The sequence below is a fragment of the Equus asinus genome, chromosome 2 (assembly GCF_041296235.1).
Source record: "Equus asinus isolate D_3611 breed Donkey chromosome 2, EquAss-T2T_v2, whole genome shotgun sequence".
Classification (NCBI taxonomy): Eukaryota; Metazoa; Chordata; class Mammalia; order Perissodactyla; family Equidae; genus Equus; species Equus asinus.
Window position 1 is genome coordinate 88,427,845 of NC_091791.1, and position 16,936 is coordinate 88,444,780.

The 16,936-nt window shown below is 50.6% G+C and overlaps 1 protein-coding gene across 8 annotated transcripts in view; it reads right to left on the reverse strand.

The window, feature by feature from the left end:
• The window catches only part of WDFY4 (WDFY family member 4), a 301,742-nt gene that overhangs the window by 243,257 nt on the left and 41,549 nt on the right, over positions 1–16,936 (reverse strand). For all 8 annotated transcript variants that reach the window (XM_070493267.1, XM_070493276.1, XM_070493259.1 and 5 more), the window contains 7 exons: positions 15,990–16,124; positions 13,632–13,821; positions 10,830–11,019; positions 9,147–9,304; positions 7,183–7,635; positions 4,707–4,811; positions 3,090–3,280 (listed from right to left, as the gene is read on the reverse strand). In XM_070493267.1, the coding sequence (XP_070349368.1) occupies positions 3,090–3,280; positions 4,707–4,811; positions 7,183–7,635; positions 9,147–9,304; positions 10,830–11,019; positions 13,632–13,821; positions 15,990–16,124 (1,422 nt within the window). The remainder of the gene's footprint in view (positions 1–3,089; positions 3,281–4,706; positions 4,812–7,182; positions 7,636–9,146; positions 9,305–10,829; positions 11,020–13,631; positions 13,822–15,989; positions 16,125–16,936) is intronic.

A 16,936-nucleotide genomic window follows, 5' to 3' on the forward strand; every position in this document is an offset into this window, starting at 1 on the left:
TCCTTAACTCAGTTACCATGTCATCGTCTCTGACTTAGTATTTCTCCAGCTTGAATCTATAAAATGGATGTCTGCTGCAAAGCGCTAACTACGTTAGCGCTAACAGGATTTATTTCACATTCTATTATTTGTTATTCCTCATAATTTTCCATGTGTCATGCTGGTAGACCGGTGGGGTAATACGATTAAGCTCAGAGTTGAACAGCTAAATGTATATTAGCAGATCAATCTGAATTTGTGCATAACCCAATCACGGTCCCACCGGCCGTGGAGAGGAAATTCATTTGCTTACATTATTCTTTAACTTGGTTATCGTTGGCCAGAATTAGGTGGTAAAGTCACATGTGCTTCTGTATTGGTATGGAAGCGCCACTAGATTTTGGAAACGACTGCCCTAAATTGGGTGTTTCTGGAGGAATTTTCCCCTCTGGGCTGCTGGATGATTTGGCCTCAGGGCTGCCATGACGGAAATGTAATTTAGAGATGGCAAATCTGTATGGAGGAGAATGGGGGCCCTGCCTTTGAGGTCCCCCCATGGCAGCTCTTCCCTCACCGTCCTACATCTAACCCATTTTGCAGACTCAGTGCTTTGGGGTGAGTCCACTCTCGGCTTCTAAAAAGAGAGATCCAGCCAGAAAAAGCTAATCTTACATCTTTGCTTCTAAAGTTCCAAGGGGTTCCCAAGATGTTTTAGAACAAACGCAGATCCCGCATCAGATTCCAGTAAATGTGCACTAGTTGCTGATGTGACTCAGAGGTGGGCAAGTGTGGAACAGCCTCTCGGGCCCATCCCTCCCCATTGCCCACTGGAGCAGCAACATGCTAACAGCCCTGGTCCTGGGAGAGCAGTGGCAGGTCCGGGCGCCCTCCTGATGACCCGCTGTGACCTGGCACTGGGGAGGAGACAGCACACTGAGCACAGGGTAGACTTTGTTAAATAAACTTACACAGTGTTAATCCCTGACGTGCTCTCTTGATAGTGTGATTCTGAAATTATATTGAATCTGTAAAACACCATAATGGCTTTACATTGCTAATTCTAGAAACTCAGTCCTATTGCCCAAGGGCTGACACTCCAATAAGGTGCCTCTGGGCCGTAGAGTAAATGAGAAGAAACTTCCATGAGCAAAGCAGAGCACTCTTTTCCATATCGGACCCAGAAACACGTGCTCTCCCAGCAAAGTGAAACCGAAACTTTCCTTTCTGTGGATCTGTTCGACTTTCAATGTGAAAATATCAGAAACAGATGGGGATTCTGATTATTCGCCCAATAGAAAACCAAAGTCCTGACTCCTTGATCACGCCTTCCCCGATCCCACCAGAACAAAGCTTATGCAAACCAAGCTGAACATAGACATATGAGAAAAAATGAAACAAACAGCATGGCGAAGCGGAAAGATCTCTAGATTTTAAGTCACTAGTCTTAGATTCAAACTTAACTTCACCATTTCGCAACAGACACTCTCCGGACATGTCTCTGCTGGAACATTAAGACTGGACCCCATGAAGCTAAGGTCCTCCCCAGCTATAAATTGTCACTAATTCTTGATCTCTCCCCCTTACTCTCTCCTTTACATGCCCCCCTCAATTCGTTTACCTCACACAATCATGGGACTCTAGTGTCTCAAAGACATCGAACTGTCCTTTTTTGTTTCATATAAATTAGCTTCACTAATTTTTTTGGCTCCGTAATTAAATCACAGTTCTGATCTTGTCATCTGTGAAACACATGATAATTATGGTCATAATGTCACTTTGGCGTGGGCTTCCCATGACACCTCGCCACATGTGGTGACAGGAACACAGCTCCATCAGGGTCTGACATTGGCTCCACAGAGAAACCAAGTAGGTAAGATAAACTAAACACCATTCTCTGAATGTTAAAATGGTTTTGTACAGAGATAGCCATGGGTAAATAAGGTTGATGGTTTCATTTTGGAAGTCAAAGCAACTTTGTATTTCTTTAAATTCACCAATGATGTTAACATAGCACGAGCGTGATTTATAGGGGCCTGTGTTGCACACATACGTGTGAAGTCCCTGAGTCAACTCCCTGGGGGATGTTTGTATGGACGTCTGCTCATCTCTTAAACGGCGTATAACTAAGAAAGGAGGTTTTTTAAAAGGCAGAAGCCCACAGAGACAAAAGGAATAGAAATACAGGAACAGCAACAAAATTGTGAAAGCTGTAAGGCAGAGGGCAGGGAGGCGATGATATTTAGTATCATCTTTAACCGTTTGAAGATAACTTGATGATTATTAACAATATCACAAGTGCATACACTCCTCTTTCTTGCCCGAAGGTGACACCCCAGATTTCCTTCTCCCTTTGTACTGACTGCTCATGTGCCTTTGATTGCCTTTTGCTTCGTTTTCCCAGCTCAGATATTCTCTCCTCCACGAGCCTTCCTCAACATCTAAGGCAGCATTGGGCTCTCCTATTTCTCTGTCCCCGTGGCAGCCTGAGCTCAGCGTCCACCTGGGCATCACCCCGTCACTTACTTATTATTAGCCCTGTCTAGAGCTCCCAGATGGCAAGGACTGTATCTCATTCGACTGTGTGTCCCAGGCACTCTGGTAGTTGCAAGATGCTCACTAAGCGTGAGTCAAGTAAACGAGGCAGCTTCCTGGCCACCACTGATTCGGGCTCCACTTCCACAGTTCACAGTGTTCCTGGGAAGCAGCTGCCCAACAGGGCCTCCACTTCCCTGTACCCCTTGCATCCAAATGAATCCTGCCCAAAGTTCTGCCCAAAGAGAGTCAGACAGAAGTTCTAGGCTCAAACAAGCATGCCTTGTGCAATTCTCCACGCTCTCCCTTCCTTTGTCTGCTGGTTGGATTTGATGCTCAGGTGACAGCTGTCCTTTGAATGACATCCCTCCCCGACCAGTGATTGGACTGTACCTAAGAAAGAAACTTCTAATGTGTCAGGCTACTGAGGTTGTAGGAATTATTCGTTGTAGCAGCTAGTGCCACCCAACCTGTATAATACGGTGAGCAACTGAGTGAGCGACTGCATGGGCAAATGTCAACCACCCACTCGCTACAGGTCCATGGGGAAGCCCATCACAGAGGAGACTTGACATCACCTTCAGGAGATCCAGTTTCAGCTGCAGCTCCCCTTGAGTGGACGAGCACAGAGCGCCCACGATGATGCTCATGTACTCCTCGGCGTTGATGACTGAGAGTTGCTCCAGGATGCTGAGTGAGGCTCCTCGGTACCACTCATCGTCCAGGAAGATCTTGATGAAGGGCACCATGCCGTGGTCTTTCAGGACAACTAGGGACCAGACAGACAGCATGGGGATAGAACAATGGTGGCTTTGGCACCTTAGTTTCAATTTCAGGGGAAGCTTTTCCTCACAATTTCCGGGGGTTTTTTGCTACATTTGTATGTGTCTTGTTTGCCCATTGGAAACTTTTTTTTTCAAAATCCATACTCATGTTGAAACGAGAAGAGGAAAAGAGAAGTGTGGAGCTGAGAATTAAGAAGAAAAACTGCTTTCTTCTCCAGTGAGAATTCTGCTTTTGAAAAAAAAATGTCCTTCTTTTTAGAAACCTAAGTAATACAAACTTTAGCCAGATAAACCTCCGCCCTGGATTTCCAAAGAATTCGCTAATCCAGGGCCAATAGCAATTCTCTCTCCTCTCTGCCAAAATTCTTACTGGAAGAAAACCAGAATCTAGGTCAAGAACACGTCCAATTCCTAGGCAGTTTCTTGGAGGGGGGCGGGGAGGATCAAAGAAATTTGGCTGGTGATGTGTTTTTGTTTAAAAGTAATCCTCAGAATTTCTTCCCCAGGATATATATTTAGAACAATCACGTGCAGAATAAGAACCAGGAAGTGACTGGGTCACTCAAATGCTGTGATATGGATGTGAGCCGGTCAACCCCAGAGGCAGGATTTCTCCCATCACGGGCCAGGTACCCCCGAGATGGAAATCACCTTGGAGGCCTGGTTAAAAGCAGATTCTGAGCTCTCCATGGAGCTGATGCTAATTAAATCTTTGGAAGTGATCCTGGGAATATGCACCCCCGTACTAACCAGCACCTCCAGGGAACTCTTACAGACTAACATCTGGGACCCTCTGCCATAATGAAATAATCATGCACCTTTGGTATAGTTAATCCTTGAAGGCCTCAGACAAAGATGCCCCAAATCATCAAACCCATTGATGTCACTATGCTGATACATCTGCTTCATGGTATAATACACGTGCACATATATTTTATGCACATCTTTTTTTAAAATGTGGAGGTCACATGATCTCAGGAACTTAAAAAATTTTTCGAATGGATGGAGGTACTAAATCCATCGTGGGCTGGAAGCACTTTGAATTACGTCTCTTAAAAGTGGCGAAATTTTTTGTCTATATTTTACAAATTAGATCTTTTTAAAAGCATCTATAGTTGGTACAACAGGATATGAACAAATTTTACCTGGGGGGGCTGGCTCTGTGGTCTCACAAATTAGGATATCTCTTCAATTCTCAATCTTATTTAGCAGCCTTAAAAGTAGAACATGTCAACTGAGGCGTCGACCAATTTACTGATGGTCCCTGAACATCAACCAGCAGATGGACCTTAGCTGCCGCGTTAGCGTTGGTTATTCCCTGGATACAACCTTTGAACACTGACATAAATCACCAGGCAATAGTTAGTGCTGCCCCAAGAGGTGACAAGGTGAATTTGGTACCATCCTTACCCGCATTCCGAACGGAGCCTTTCAGAAGCGCAACCACGGTTCTCAGCATCACGCAGGTCAGTTCTCTTTCTGGATCCTGGCCTCCAGGATTGGACTCTTTGTTTCCTGCCATATTTAAAAAGCAATGAATAAGATTTTAAGTACACTTGGTATCACCCCAAATCTCTGATTCACTTACTTTTCTATCCTCTTAAGGAAATGTGAAGATAATGCTTCCGTTATAAAGGAGTGTGGATCCCAATTCATAAGACGTAGCCCTACAACCCGTTACAGAAGAGGTTCTCCAACTTGAGTGCATCAAAATCCCCTGGAAGACTTCTCATAAAAATCCAGAAGCTAGGCCCAGAGTCTCTGGCTTAGGTCTTGGGTGGGGTCCTATCACGGCATTTGTAACAAGTTCCCAGGTGATGCTGATGAGGCTGGTCTGAGGACCACTCTCTGAGAACTGCTGCTCTACATGCAAAGCCGCTGCGCCACATGATGCCCAAAGCCCTCCTCCTTGATGTCCCTTTGGACACTTTTATGGTCTTCCATTCATGCCAGGGAGGGAGAACTGCCTGCTCGTGCCTGAGGCATGGAGGTGCTTGAGAAATTCTAGAGTAGATGGATGTCCCCGTTAGATCCACAAGGACAAACGAGGTTGTGTGTTCACCAATGAGTCCCCAGTGCCGGGAAAGTGTCTGACACAAACGGGAAGCTCAAGACATATTTGGAGAATGAATGAATGAGTGAGTGAGTGAGTAAAAGTGGAGTTTATTAACCAGGAGACAGTTAGCAATAGAAAGCACAAAGTAAGACCGGATACATCAGGTCACAAAAAAGTTCAGATTCTCCTAGGAATGATCATAGGTCTGAGATTGGGTTTAGAAAGAAATTCAATGTTAGGCTGCTGAACAGCTATACACTGCGAAGACAAGACAGAAACATTAAACGAAACACTGTTCAAAGGGAGATAGGAAGAAGCACATAACAAAATCCTTCCCAAAGCCTGGTCCAGAGGCCCCGACATGCAAGGATGGGAGCTCCTCCTCCTCAGTCCTGAGCCTATTTGCAAACACTCCCAGGGAGGCGTGGGTCCTTCCTGGCCTCCTAAAGGCGCATGGGCTCCTCCTTGAGCATCTATCTCCATCTTTCATGCGGTAGCACAGAGCCCACAGGGATAAGATGAACTAACATTTCTTGAGTACCTGTTATGCACCAGGCATAGCAAGGGGTCGTTTTCAGATATTTCCTCATTTCATCCACATAACATCCCTATGATGTAAATATTATTACACCCACTTAACAGAGGAGGAAACAGGCTAAAAGAGGTTAAGGAACTTGCTCAGGACCACTCAGCTTGTAAGTAACAGAGCCAGGATTCCAGCCCAGGGCTGTCTGGCCCCAGTGCCCAAGCTCCCGCCCTTGGCTTCCTCCCCACAGAGAGGCCCAGGAGGCGGACAGACTGATGACTTTAGCTTGAGTCTGAAGCAGAATTCCAAAAGCGGCCAACTGCTTAGGAGCCCCTGGCCTCTCCCAGCTAGTGCAGGAGAAGAAGAAGAGGCGAAAAGGTGGAAAGAGGCAAGTGGTGGGATTCACATATCTCGGTGTCCCTCCTCCAGGCTGAAATCCCAGAAGGGCAGGTATGGACAGACTGAGGGAAAGCCGGGAAGGACTGGAACAGAAATCTTCATGCCCTGCTTCCTGTTTGAAAGTTGGTAGAAGGGGGGTTGCTGACAACCACGTAGAGTGGCTCCAGCAGGGTACATGCATGGGGTGCGTCAGGCAGTGAGAGAGCCCAGGCCCGCACTCCTGAGTCACTGTGCACTCCCCTCTGGACGGAAGGGACCCTGAAGTCCCATGGCAGACCCTGAAGCCATGGGCGGTGCAGAGGCTGCTGAGGCTGGAAACCCAGAGTGTCGGGGCCGAGGTAGGGGTGAGGGGACAATGTCAAGGAGCCAGCGAAGCAGGGCACACAAAAGTGTGGTCACGACTCAGAGGGGCAAGCTGGGCCTGCAATGACCCCCAGCACCAAGTGGGCCAGGCAGCCATATCCCAGCTGACCCCAGACGGGTCCCCCAGCCCTGCCCCCAGGGCCCCAGGCCTCTCTGAGCTCCCTTCCCTTCTGTGTTACTGAGGACCTGGCCTTGCTGTCTCCCCATCTACATGCTCTGACAATATCTAGTGCAGGAGGCATCTGAAAGTTGAGGATTCCTCGGGCCTGAGTTAGCCCCAGGCCCTGTTCAAAGTTACACCCATCCCTCTCTCCTCTTCACAGGGAAGATCAGGCCAGTTACAGAAAAGAGGGAGGCTGCCTGCTCTGTGAAGCCATGTGCCTCCGGGGCACCCTCTCTGACCTTCATGGCATGGGGTGACATGGGCACCCTCACTTTCTCTGTTATGTTTGATGGGTGGCGGGCCGGTATGCAGACCAGGCCCCTTTAACAGTGACCCCAAGCCCAGTCCCTTCCCCACTCCCAACACTCCCAGGTGGCACCTGACTTCCTCAGGATCTTGGCCCGCTTCCGCAGCTGGGCCAGCAGCAGGCCCAGGAGCCCCGAGTCCCGGAAGATGTCAGTGAATAGCAGGTCCCTGCCGGCGATTCTGAGGACACTCTGCAGGGCCACGAGGGTACAGGGTGACTCAGGGCTGTCCTTGATCAGGCACTGCACCTTCCGTAGGATCTCATGGGGCACGTAATGCAGCTCGAACACCAGGGCCTCCAGCAGCTGGAAGAAGTGCCTCTGTACCGGGGCCGGCTTCAGTGGTATGATCTCCACAAACTGCGAAATGGGCTGCAGGGTCCACTCCAGCAGGAAGAAGTTGCGAGCGTTCCAGGTCCACATGGTCCTGATAGCCGACAGGACTTTCACACAGAGGATGCCGTCGCCAGCTTTGTGGAAAACATTCTGTAGGACTTGGAAGGCCTGAAGATTCTTAACGGTCACCCCTGAAGATGTAAAAAGGAACAATCCTACAAGTCATTTCTCCCGCCAATGCCTAGAAATACATACTGGCATTGTCATTAGGAACTTTCCAGCTCCTGTGCGTAAATGTTTATCAGAAGTCCAGAAAAGCCAGCTGCCCAGGGTGTGGGTAAGGCTAGAGCTGCATTATCCACAATGTGGTGGCCAATTGAGAGCTCGAATTGTGTCTACTCTGACCTGAGATGTTCCACGAGTGTAAAAATACACACCAGATCGCCAAGACGTAGCACAAGGAAAAGAATGCCAAAAAGTGTCATTGTAGGACCACATGTTGGGATGGTGCTGTTTTGGATATATTGGGTTAAATAAAATATATTATTAAAAATAATTTAACCTGTTTCTTCTTAATTTTTTAAATACAGTTACTAGGACATTTAAAATGATGCAGTGTGACCCGCGTTATATTTCCACTTGGTAGCACTGGGGTGGAGGATCGGTTTCAGTCAATTTAAATCAAATGATGTTAGAGATTACCAGGCAAAGCCAGTTTCATTTCTAGACAAGCTGTTAAATAAAGACACCTGCCGAAGCCGCCCGCTCCTTGCTCTCTAGCTGGAAGGTCAAGCCTTACTCACTTCTTCAAAGAACTCCCTGCCTCCAGCCCTCTCTGCCCGGAACACCAGAGACGGCTGTGCAGCAACTCTGTCATCCACGCGTTCCCCTGTGTCTGCTCAAGTCACATCCAGTGGCTCCTCCTGCAGTGGGCCCCCGAGCTCTGCAGCCTCCGCCCTTTGGTCTGTGCAGGTCTCCTTGCCCATTTCCCCAGATGCACCCAGATGCTTCCGGTCACCATCTCTTTCCCCAGGCTGTACTTTCTAACTTTACACTTCTCCCCTTTCCTTCCTACCTGGACAACCCACGCTTCGTCTTGAAGCTCCCTTGACTGTGGCCCTCTGTGCAGGGTCTCCTGACAAAGCTGATCCTCTCTCCTGGTGTCGCTGCTGCGCCTCTTTATCAGCCAATTATTGAGCAGATTATGGCTCAGTGTATGTGTGACGGTCTCTGCAGAGACTTTTCAGGGAGCAGATATCTGGTCTTTTCAAGCTGATGCCCAGCATGGGACAGAATGACTGAGGCACAGAAAGCATCAGCACGTGTTGATTGAGTGGATCAATCAATCAATCAATATCTCAGAGAACTAAGGAGGCACTGACTCTGAGCCTGGGTGGCTGCTTCAGGGCCATCACACCCATTATATAAGCAAATGTTATGGAGGAAGTCACACCAGATGTGGGGGTGGAGGGCAGAGGCTCCCTCTTTATCAAGTAAATATTCTCTCCAAGTCCCACCCAAGACATCTGGAAAAGTCTGTAAGGAGAGATTTTAGATCCGTAGATTATCTCCCCAAAGGCATGACAGAATCAGACCCTACTGTGTCACTGACAGGTGCCAAGTTTGTTTCTACACCAAGAATCAGGGACAGACCTGCACAGCGCTGACCGCTGCAGGGCACCTAGAGACACAGATGACCCACCAGAAGACTCTTGATGGAACTTGAAGCCTTCCAGCTGAGGGTAGGTGATGCTGTCAAACACCTTCAGCTCTGACCTCCCACAGGTCGTCAGCCACACCACCAGCCCGATGAGCTCCTCCAGGTGGGGGTCCACTTCGCTCTGGCTCAGCCCATCGTACCTGCGGGGACAGATGAGGCCAGCTCCCTGCACTTCTTGGATGGAGCAGCCTTGTTGGCTCATGGTGCCCCTCACAGGGACTCAGAGGCACGCAGATCACAGTGCTGGGGAAGACCGGGGAGGTCTCCACCAATCCAGCCCCAAATGGGAAGAGGAGTATCCTGGATAAAAGTCCCTCTATGCGAATGTCAGCCTTAGATCTAAGGATGTGCAATCAGAATACAGAGAAACCTGTGAGGAGCTGCAGCATCCGCTCACGGGAAGGCTGTTTTCCACAGCTGGACCCCCCAAAAACACATGCTGAGGTGGGTCCTTCCTAACACTCTCTGGAACAGTCTCATTTCCTCCTCCTGCCTTCCATAGGAAATCTGGGCAAAACCAACCAGTCATTTAACCAAAGGAACGTTCAGGAACTACTATGACACAGACCCCTAGGGTAGCAGTAGCCAGCTGGTTCTGGTCCAGACTAATATAAAAGGTGGCATCCCCATAGGGACATTTATTCTTACTGTCCCTTTGGAGGAAGGCCCTCAGGGTGTTGTCATTTAATCACACTGTTTTGGAGACTCCAGACTGAGGGACTTCAGCCGCCTCATCCAAGTCACCCCCTCTAGACTGGAAGCCTGACTCTGCAGTGAAGGCCGTGAAGCATAGTGGGAAGCTGCACCCCATACAGGAGAAGAGCATCTCATATTCACAGAGCAAAGCCCGAGGAAAAAGATGGGCTTGCCCTGCAGCAGCCTCCCTAAGATCAGCCGGAGAGTTCCTACCATCAAGGAATTTCTTTGATTTCCTTCTCTTGGCTGATCCCATCCCTAGGCCCAACCCGAAAATGACATGGCATTGGAGTGGAGAAAATTAGTCCAAAGCCAGCTGCACGGTGTCTTTGTTTGGGTTTCCCATGGGTCAAGGATTTGAGAGAGAGAGTAGACTATTTGGGAGTTGATCCCAAAAATACCAGTAGGGGAGAGGCCCGTGAGAGGCAAGGTAAGGAAGCCAGCATGGGCACATTACCAAGTGAGTGCCTCGTTGGGCAACTGGAGCTTAACCCTCCTGGGGACTCTGGGAGGCAGGGCAGAGCTATCCCGCCCAAGAGGCAACTTTGCTGGGTATTTATCCATCAGCTCCTGACAGTCATTGGTTGAGGGCCGCTCCAGGGGGTTGTTGATTCTCCAGCAATTCCAGCTCCCAAGCACAGGCAGAGCTGGTTACAGGAGACCCAGGAAGCCATCCAACACTGAGGTGGGGGTTCCGACAGGTGCCTATCAGGCCAGCAGGCACGCACGTGGTACCTACCACCCGATGGACTTGGTGAAACTAGTATTACCCATTGGTTCTCAAAGGAGGTGGCTCCCAGCCCCAGCTGCATGTTGAATTACTTTTGCAATAAAAGTCTCTCTCAAAGGCCGTGCTCTATCAGAAGACATTCTGAGAAGCCTCAGCATCTGTCTTTTTGCAAAGCATCCCACGTGACTGTGAGGACCTAGGCTTTGGCACTCTCTCCCCGACCAAGCACAGCCACTTACCGAAGCAACACTTTGAGCAGCAGAGGGTAGCCCTCCCCATTCTCAAACTCCAGGAACAGAGCTGAGGAGAGCGGGTAGGAGTCCTTCACGAAGCCCAAGACGAGGCTCACAGCCTCGCTCACCTCGGGAGCGGGGAGAGTGTCCGTGAGCCTGGAGAGGTTCTGGAGGGAGATCTTGATGCAATCCATGGCTGCAGGAGGAAGACACGCCCCTGCTGAGTTCTGAGGCCAGAGCTTTTCTGCCACAGTCGTTCCCACCCCACCCGCCTTAAACTGTGTGTTAAGATGCGAATGAGAATTAGTCCAGAACACTTTTCTGCTGGTTCCTGGACCAAGAAGAAGGCTCCTCCATGGGAAGTGCCATCCCAGTTGCCAAGATCTGCAGGCCCTGATAGAGAGCAGGCAAGACAGGAAGAGGAAGGAAGCCTGATTCTAATTCCCAGCATGCAGGAGGGCCCAGGTCCATTAGCGAATGCAAGACCCAAGACCCGAGACCTTCTTAAGGAAGCAGCGCTGGAGCTGAGCAGAAACTAGCCTGATAAAAAAATGCAGAGAAGGGTATATGAGCATGTGAGAAGGGAGGGGCAAAACCGTGGTGTGTTTCAGCTACTGAAGAATCGGGGTTTGGAGCATGGAAGTGTGGGCCGCCAGGAAGGGGGAGAAAGGAAGGGCCAGCTCGCGTGGGGCCTGGTGTTGGAACTTGCTGGTGACCCCAGAGCTGTGAGAAGCCAGAGAAGCTTTGAGACAGACGAGAGAGGTTACTGGATTTGCATTTTGATGGATCTCTGTTTGGGGGCTCTTCCGTTGGGAGAAGCCTCTTTTGAGTGCCAGGAAGACCACATCAGTGGATCAGGACAAGTGTGCACCAGAACTTGAGATGACGCATGCTCAGTCCTCAGCTGCGAGGCCTTGGACGTGCCCCACAGCCTGCGTGCCAGGCAGGGCAACCCCAAGAGTTGTGGCTTGGCAGGTAACCACCAGGCCAGCCCTTACTTCCCAACCTTCTCCTCAGCCCATACATCCACAGAAACAACCCATTCCTCTATGGCGTCCTGGGCACAGTGCTCCAGGGGGCGGGCTCCCCACTGAGGTGGAATTTTTCTTTTGCAGCTGTTATCTTGGGCAGCTGAGAATAATGACGACTGTGAGGGACCCCTGCCACTAAGGCATGCAGCCCTTTCTCAGGGGTCTCTGACTCTAGCCTGTCGGGGGTGCCTGGGCTGCTGAGCACCACAGACCCAGCTCAGCTCTGGGCCATTACTGCCCACCGGGCCCTGGCCTCCCTGGGAGCTTTGAATCCCCAAATGGGAGCTGTTTCATCCCAAGGCTCAGTTACGGTAAGACGGTGGGCTTCTGGAACTTTCCCAGTTCTCACCAACTGATGTCCTGTGTTACAGGAGACCCGAGAAAGAAGACAGACAACAGGGCAGGTCTTTGTAGACAAGCAGGTCACACTGGCAGGCTCAGACCCCTTCCTCACCCCCAAAGACCCCATACCTTGGGAGTTAACCCAAGGGATGGATGGCTGTGCTCCCAAGAGGCCCTCCAGCTCAGGGAGCTGAGAAAATGTCATGTAGGGGGTGAGGAGGTCAGTGGAAGTGAACCTTCATCAGAATGCTCCCCTTGGAGGTAGCCTTAGAGAGCTGCCCCCCTGCCCTGTGATGGGCAAGCAGCTGAGAGGAGGCCAAGGGATTTCCCGAGATCCTGTGAGCCACAGAGATGGCCACGCTTCCCAGCATGGTCTGGGTCCTCGGGAGGCAGACAGTGCTAAGGGAGGCCCCTGGTACTGCTAAGGGAAATGACTCCCTTGGTGTCCTGTCTTTGATCACACCCAAGTAATGATGCTGTGATGCTGACACCTATGGGGCATCCACTGTGGGCCAGGTTCTATCTGAGCGCTTCAAATATGTCAACTCATTGACACGCCACAACAATCCAGTGAGATCCGCGGGATTTTTATCCCCATTTTACAGAGGAAAGAGCTGAGGCACCCAGGCAGTTAAGTGCCCGAGGTCACTCAGCTATGAGGGCGGAGCTGGAGTCCACGCCCCGGCTATCTGGGTCCAGAGTCTATGGCCTTAACCCCCACACAAGCTGCCTGGAGCAGAACCTCAGGCTCTGGAATCAGGCATCTTCACGTTTAAAATGTGATTCCCTTCTTCACCAGCTGGGGAGCCTTGGCAAATTCTTCCACCATTCTTAATTTCTGTTTTCTCTGTTGCAAACTGGAATTAATATCTATCTCAAAGAAACATGGAGATAACAAACAAATGGACCCAGTACAGTGTCTGTTTGATAGTATGCATGCGGTAAATGAGTTCCCCTTTCCCTCCCTCCTCCAGTAGAGAATCAAAATTAGCAATAGGGGTCAGCCCTGTGGCCGCATGGTTAAGCTTGCGCTCTCCACTTCGGCAGCCCAGGGTTTCGCAGGTTCGGATCCTGGGCGCGGACATGGCACTGCTCATCAGGCCATGCAGAGGTGGCATCCCACTTAGCAGAGCCAGAAGGACGTACAACTAGAATATACAACTATGTACTGGGAGACTTTCGGAAGAAGAAGAAGAAGAAAAAAGAAGATCGGCAACAGATGTTAGCTCAGATCTTTAAAGAAAAAAAAAACAATAAAAGCATTTTCATGAATGGATCTAAGGATGTAACGTCATCTGGGCATAGCTGGGCAGCAGCAAAAATCCCACTTGTTGATCTCTGTTTCAGTCCCAGAAATCTATACTGATGCTACAAGAGCCTCCCAGGATCTTGTAGAAAGTGAGCCCGCAGCCCACCCCTGGTCCTGGGATCATACCCTGCAGGTACTGGATGACGCTGAGGTTCTGGGCCTTGGAGATGGCCCTCAGCACACAGAAGGTGGGCTCCTTCCAAAAGTGGCAGCTGTGCTCCCGAAGACAGGTCGTGGCGATCACAAGAGACTGGAGCTCATTTCCCGAGAGAAGTCCCTCCAGCCCTCGGGACTCGCTGCAAATGTTGAGCAACATCTGGGGGGAAAAAAAAGCCAGAAGACTCTGGTAAGGGAGCAACCTTCCTGTGATGGGTTTGTCCCCTACTTCTCCAGAGCACTCATCGGCGTGTCTCAGCATGAAGGATGGGGTTGTGTGTGGCTGCCCTCTGCCCCAGACCAGCACAGTCAAGGGGGCCACTTGGAAAAGGGTGACAGGGTTTGGGGCTAAAGTGTGAGCTCATAATCCTATACGAGCAGCTGTCATCCTTTCCACATCAGAAAAACAAAGAAGTGATTGACTAAGACAGGTGTCTTTTCATATAGAAACACAGAAAAATTAACAGGACCCAGGGCTACTTAAAAAGAGAGATGTGCTCGTGGGTCCCTGGCACTCAAACTCTTCTTCTCCGTAAGATCGTGAGTGTTATCCCATAACATCCTAACTGGGTGTTGTCCCTGCCAATCCCATCTCCCTTTGGCCACCAGAGGGACTTCCAGTACCTTCCTATCCACTTCTGCATGGACTAGCCCTGCCTCATCTATCACGTGATCTCTTTGGCTCTCTTTGGCTCTCTGTGGTCTAACAGGACCTTCTTCCAGTGAGCAAATACGAAAAAGCCCTTCCATCTGAATCCATTAGCCCCTTCGATCACAGTGACGGAGCCCATGCTGGGCAGCCATGGAGCTGGGTTACAGATCCCATTCCCTGGCCTGCCCTGCAGGCAGGTGTGGTCATGTGACCCTCGGTTTGGACAACCATTTCTGCTCCGTCCCCTCTCTCCCCCTTCGCACCTCCACCCCCACCTTCAGCTCCCTGGTGCGATGCAATTTCCTCACAACAGCCTTCCTTTATTCTCTCCTATAAATCAAGTCCCTTTGTCCTCGCTTCCCAGCACACCTTTGACTCTTGGTTCACAGCACTTGAAGAATAGGGCACTGCTCATTTATGCATGTGGTTGTTTCCCTCGTTTGGCTTTCCCACTTCTGTCATCTCTACAAGGGATGGTACTATGCGGGAACCATCAGTCTGGCATAGAGCCGCACATGGAAGGAGCTCTGTATATTTTTGTAGAAGGAAAACCCTTGAGGAACGCAGACGTGGTCCATCACCATGGCTCACATTCTGTCCACACGTGGGAAGGACCGTGAAGACAGGGCTGCACTAGTTCCCAGCAGGGTACGTAAGAGCCACTCTGTAAAGCTTTGTTAAAGTGCTTACTGAATCCTGGCCACCGCCTAGAATATGATTTCTATATGGGCAAATGATGCCTAAGTTTGCAACAAATGCAGCCGAGGAGATGACCGACCATGAGTGGAATCTACCAGAATATGTGAGATACCCTCTGGTAACGATGCTTCTGGCCTGAGGATTAGTCTGGAATGGATGTTCAATGGGCAGCTGCATTTGGAAACTCCCAAGTGCTCCTAAGTGCCCGCTCCCTGTGAGGCACCTGCCCGAGGCAGTGGACGTGCAAAGATGAGTAAAACACTCAGTCCTCCTCACCCCCCGCCCACCCTCCAAGGTCAGAGAGAGGCGTTTTTTGAAGAATGCAGCATCCCAGAAGCTGAGAACGCAGAAATTGTCGAGAAGGGGACAATGGAGGAGGGGAGAAGTTACATGAAAAGCCTCTGCTGGTGGTCAGAGAGCAAAGGAAAGATGAGGAATGACAGGAGGAAATGGCATTTGATGGCTTCTGAGTGGAGAGGAGGTGACATCACAGGCTGCTTAAAAGCCTGACTGTGAGTGGACTTGGGACCATGGGGTCCAAGCGCATGGCACAAGGGTGGGTACGCAGCAAGAACTCAGACAGTGTTGGCTACAGTTATACAAGTGAGTTAGCATGCTTGTTCTCAGAGGAGAAGGGGCCAAGACAGGAGGTTCCAGACGTGGGGGAGGGCTGGCAGGAGCCGGGAAGACAGACTGGAGGAGAAGGAGCCGGCAGGGCCAAACTGAGGAGGAGCACACCTTTCTGGGAGAGAACCAGGGGAATACTGATACAGGATACAATGAGCAGAGAGAGAAGAAGAAAATCCATTTTCCAAATGCACAGGAGTCCCGGCATTTGCAGAGCATGGGGAAGCGGGGGAGCTGGGCCCTCGAGGGGAACAGAGGAGCTTGGGAACTTGGCCGGAGAAAGAGGGAAGCATCTCGAGGAGCCCAGGGTGGTCTTGGCCCGGGGGGGTCCAGCCCCTCCTCTCACTCACCTGCACGAACATCCTCTGAACTTGAACATCACTGTCAAAAAGCTCCTCCTTTTCCAGTGGAAAAACAAAGAAGAGGTAGAGACACTGGAGGAGCAGGGCTGGGAGCCCAGACTCGGCAACTCTGTCCAGGGTCTCCTGCAAGGAAGAGAAGAGTGACCAGGGCTGCAGAGCTGGCAGAGCGCAGCTCCAGACTGGCACGGTCAGCCCTGGCAGCCGCTGCAGCTGGGAACGTGGGTCAGTCACTCCCCCTCTCTGGGCAACACATTCTCAAGCAAGAATGGAGACAATCACAGGACCCACCTAGGGAGGCTGGGAAAGCTAAATTTACATAAAGTGTGGACTACATGCCCAGTAAACGTTATAGCTTTTACAAGATAGATGATAAGAAGGAAGGAAGGCAGGGAGGGAGGGAGGGAGGGACTGGTGCAGAGCAGGAAACCAGGGCTGTCCCAGGCAATCCCACTGCTGATTTTGGTAGGTTGCCTCCTGATTAGGGAGCTGGAAACTCAGCCAGGAGGGGATGCTCGAGGACAAGTGCAAACAACTGAATTCAGGACCTGATCAGGGCCTTCCCATCCCCTCGTCCAGAGGCCAGACCTCAGCAAAACCAAAATGGCCCTATAGGCGAAGAGCCGTAACCAGGGAAGCCAAACAGAGGGAGAAGACAGGACGTCGGCAGAGAAGGGACTGAGAGGACCGGCCTGAGCGTGGAGCTTCCTGGGGCCTTTCTTCCTCAGGCTCTGCCTGCAGCTCCACCCCAGGGTGACCGCAGCCACAACCTCTACACGCATGTGCACACATGCGCACTTATGGGTTAATCTACAGTACGTGGCCCACGCAGTCCCCCACCCGACACACGAATCTGCCAGGCATGGGGGCAAACTAGAAAAAGAGAAAGGAGGAAAGTACAGTCTGGGCGAGAATCAGGAGTATCACGCCAGCCCTGG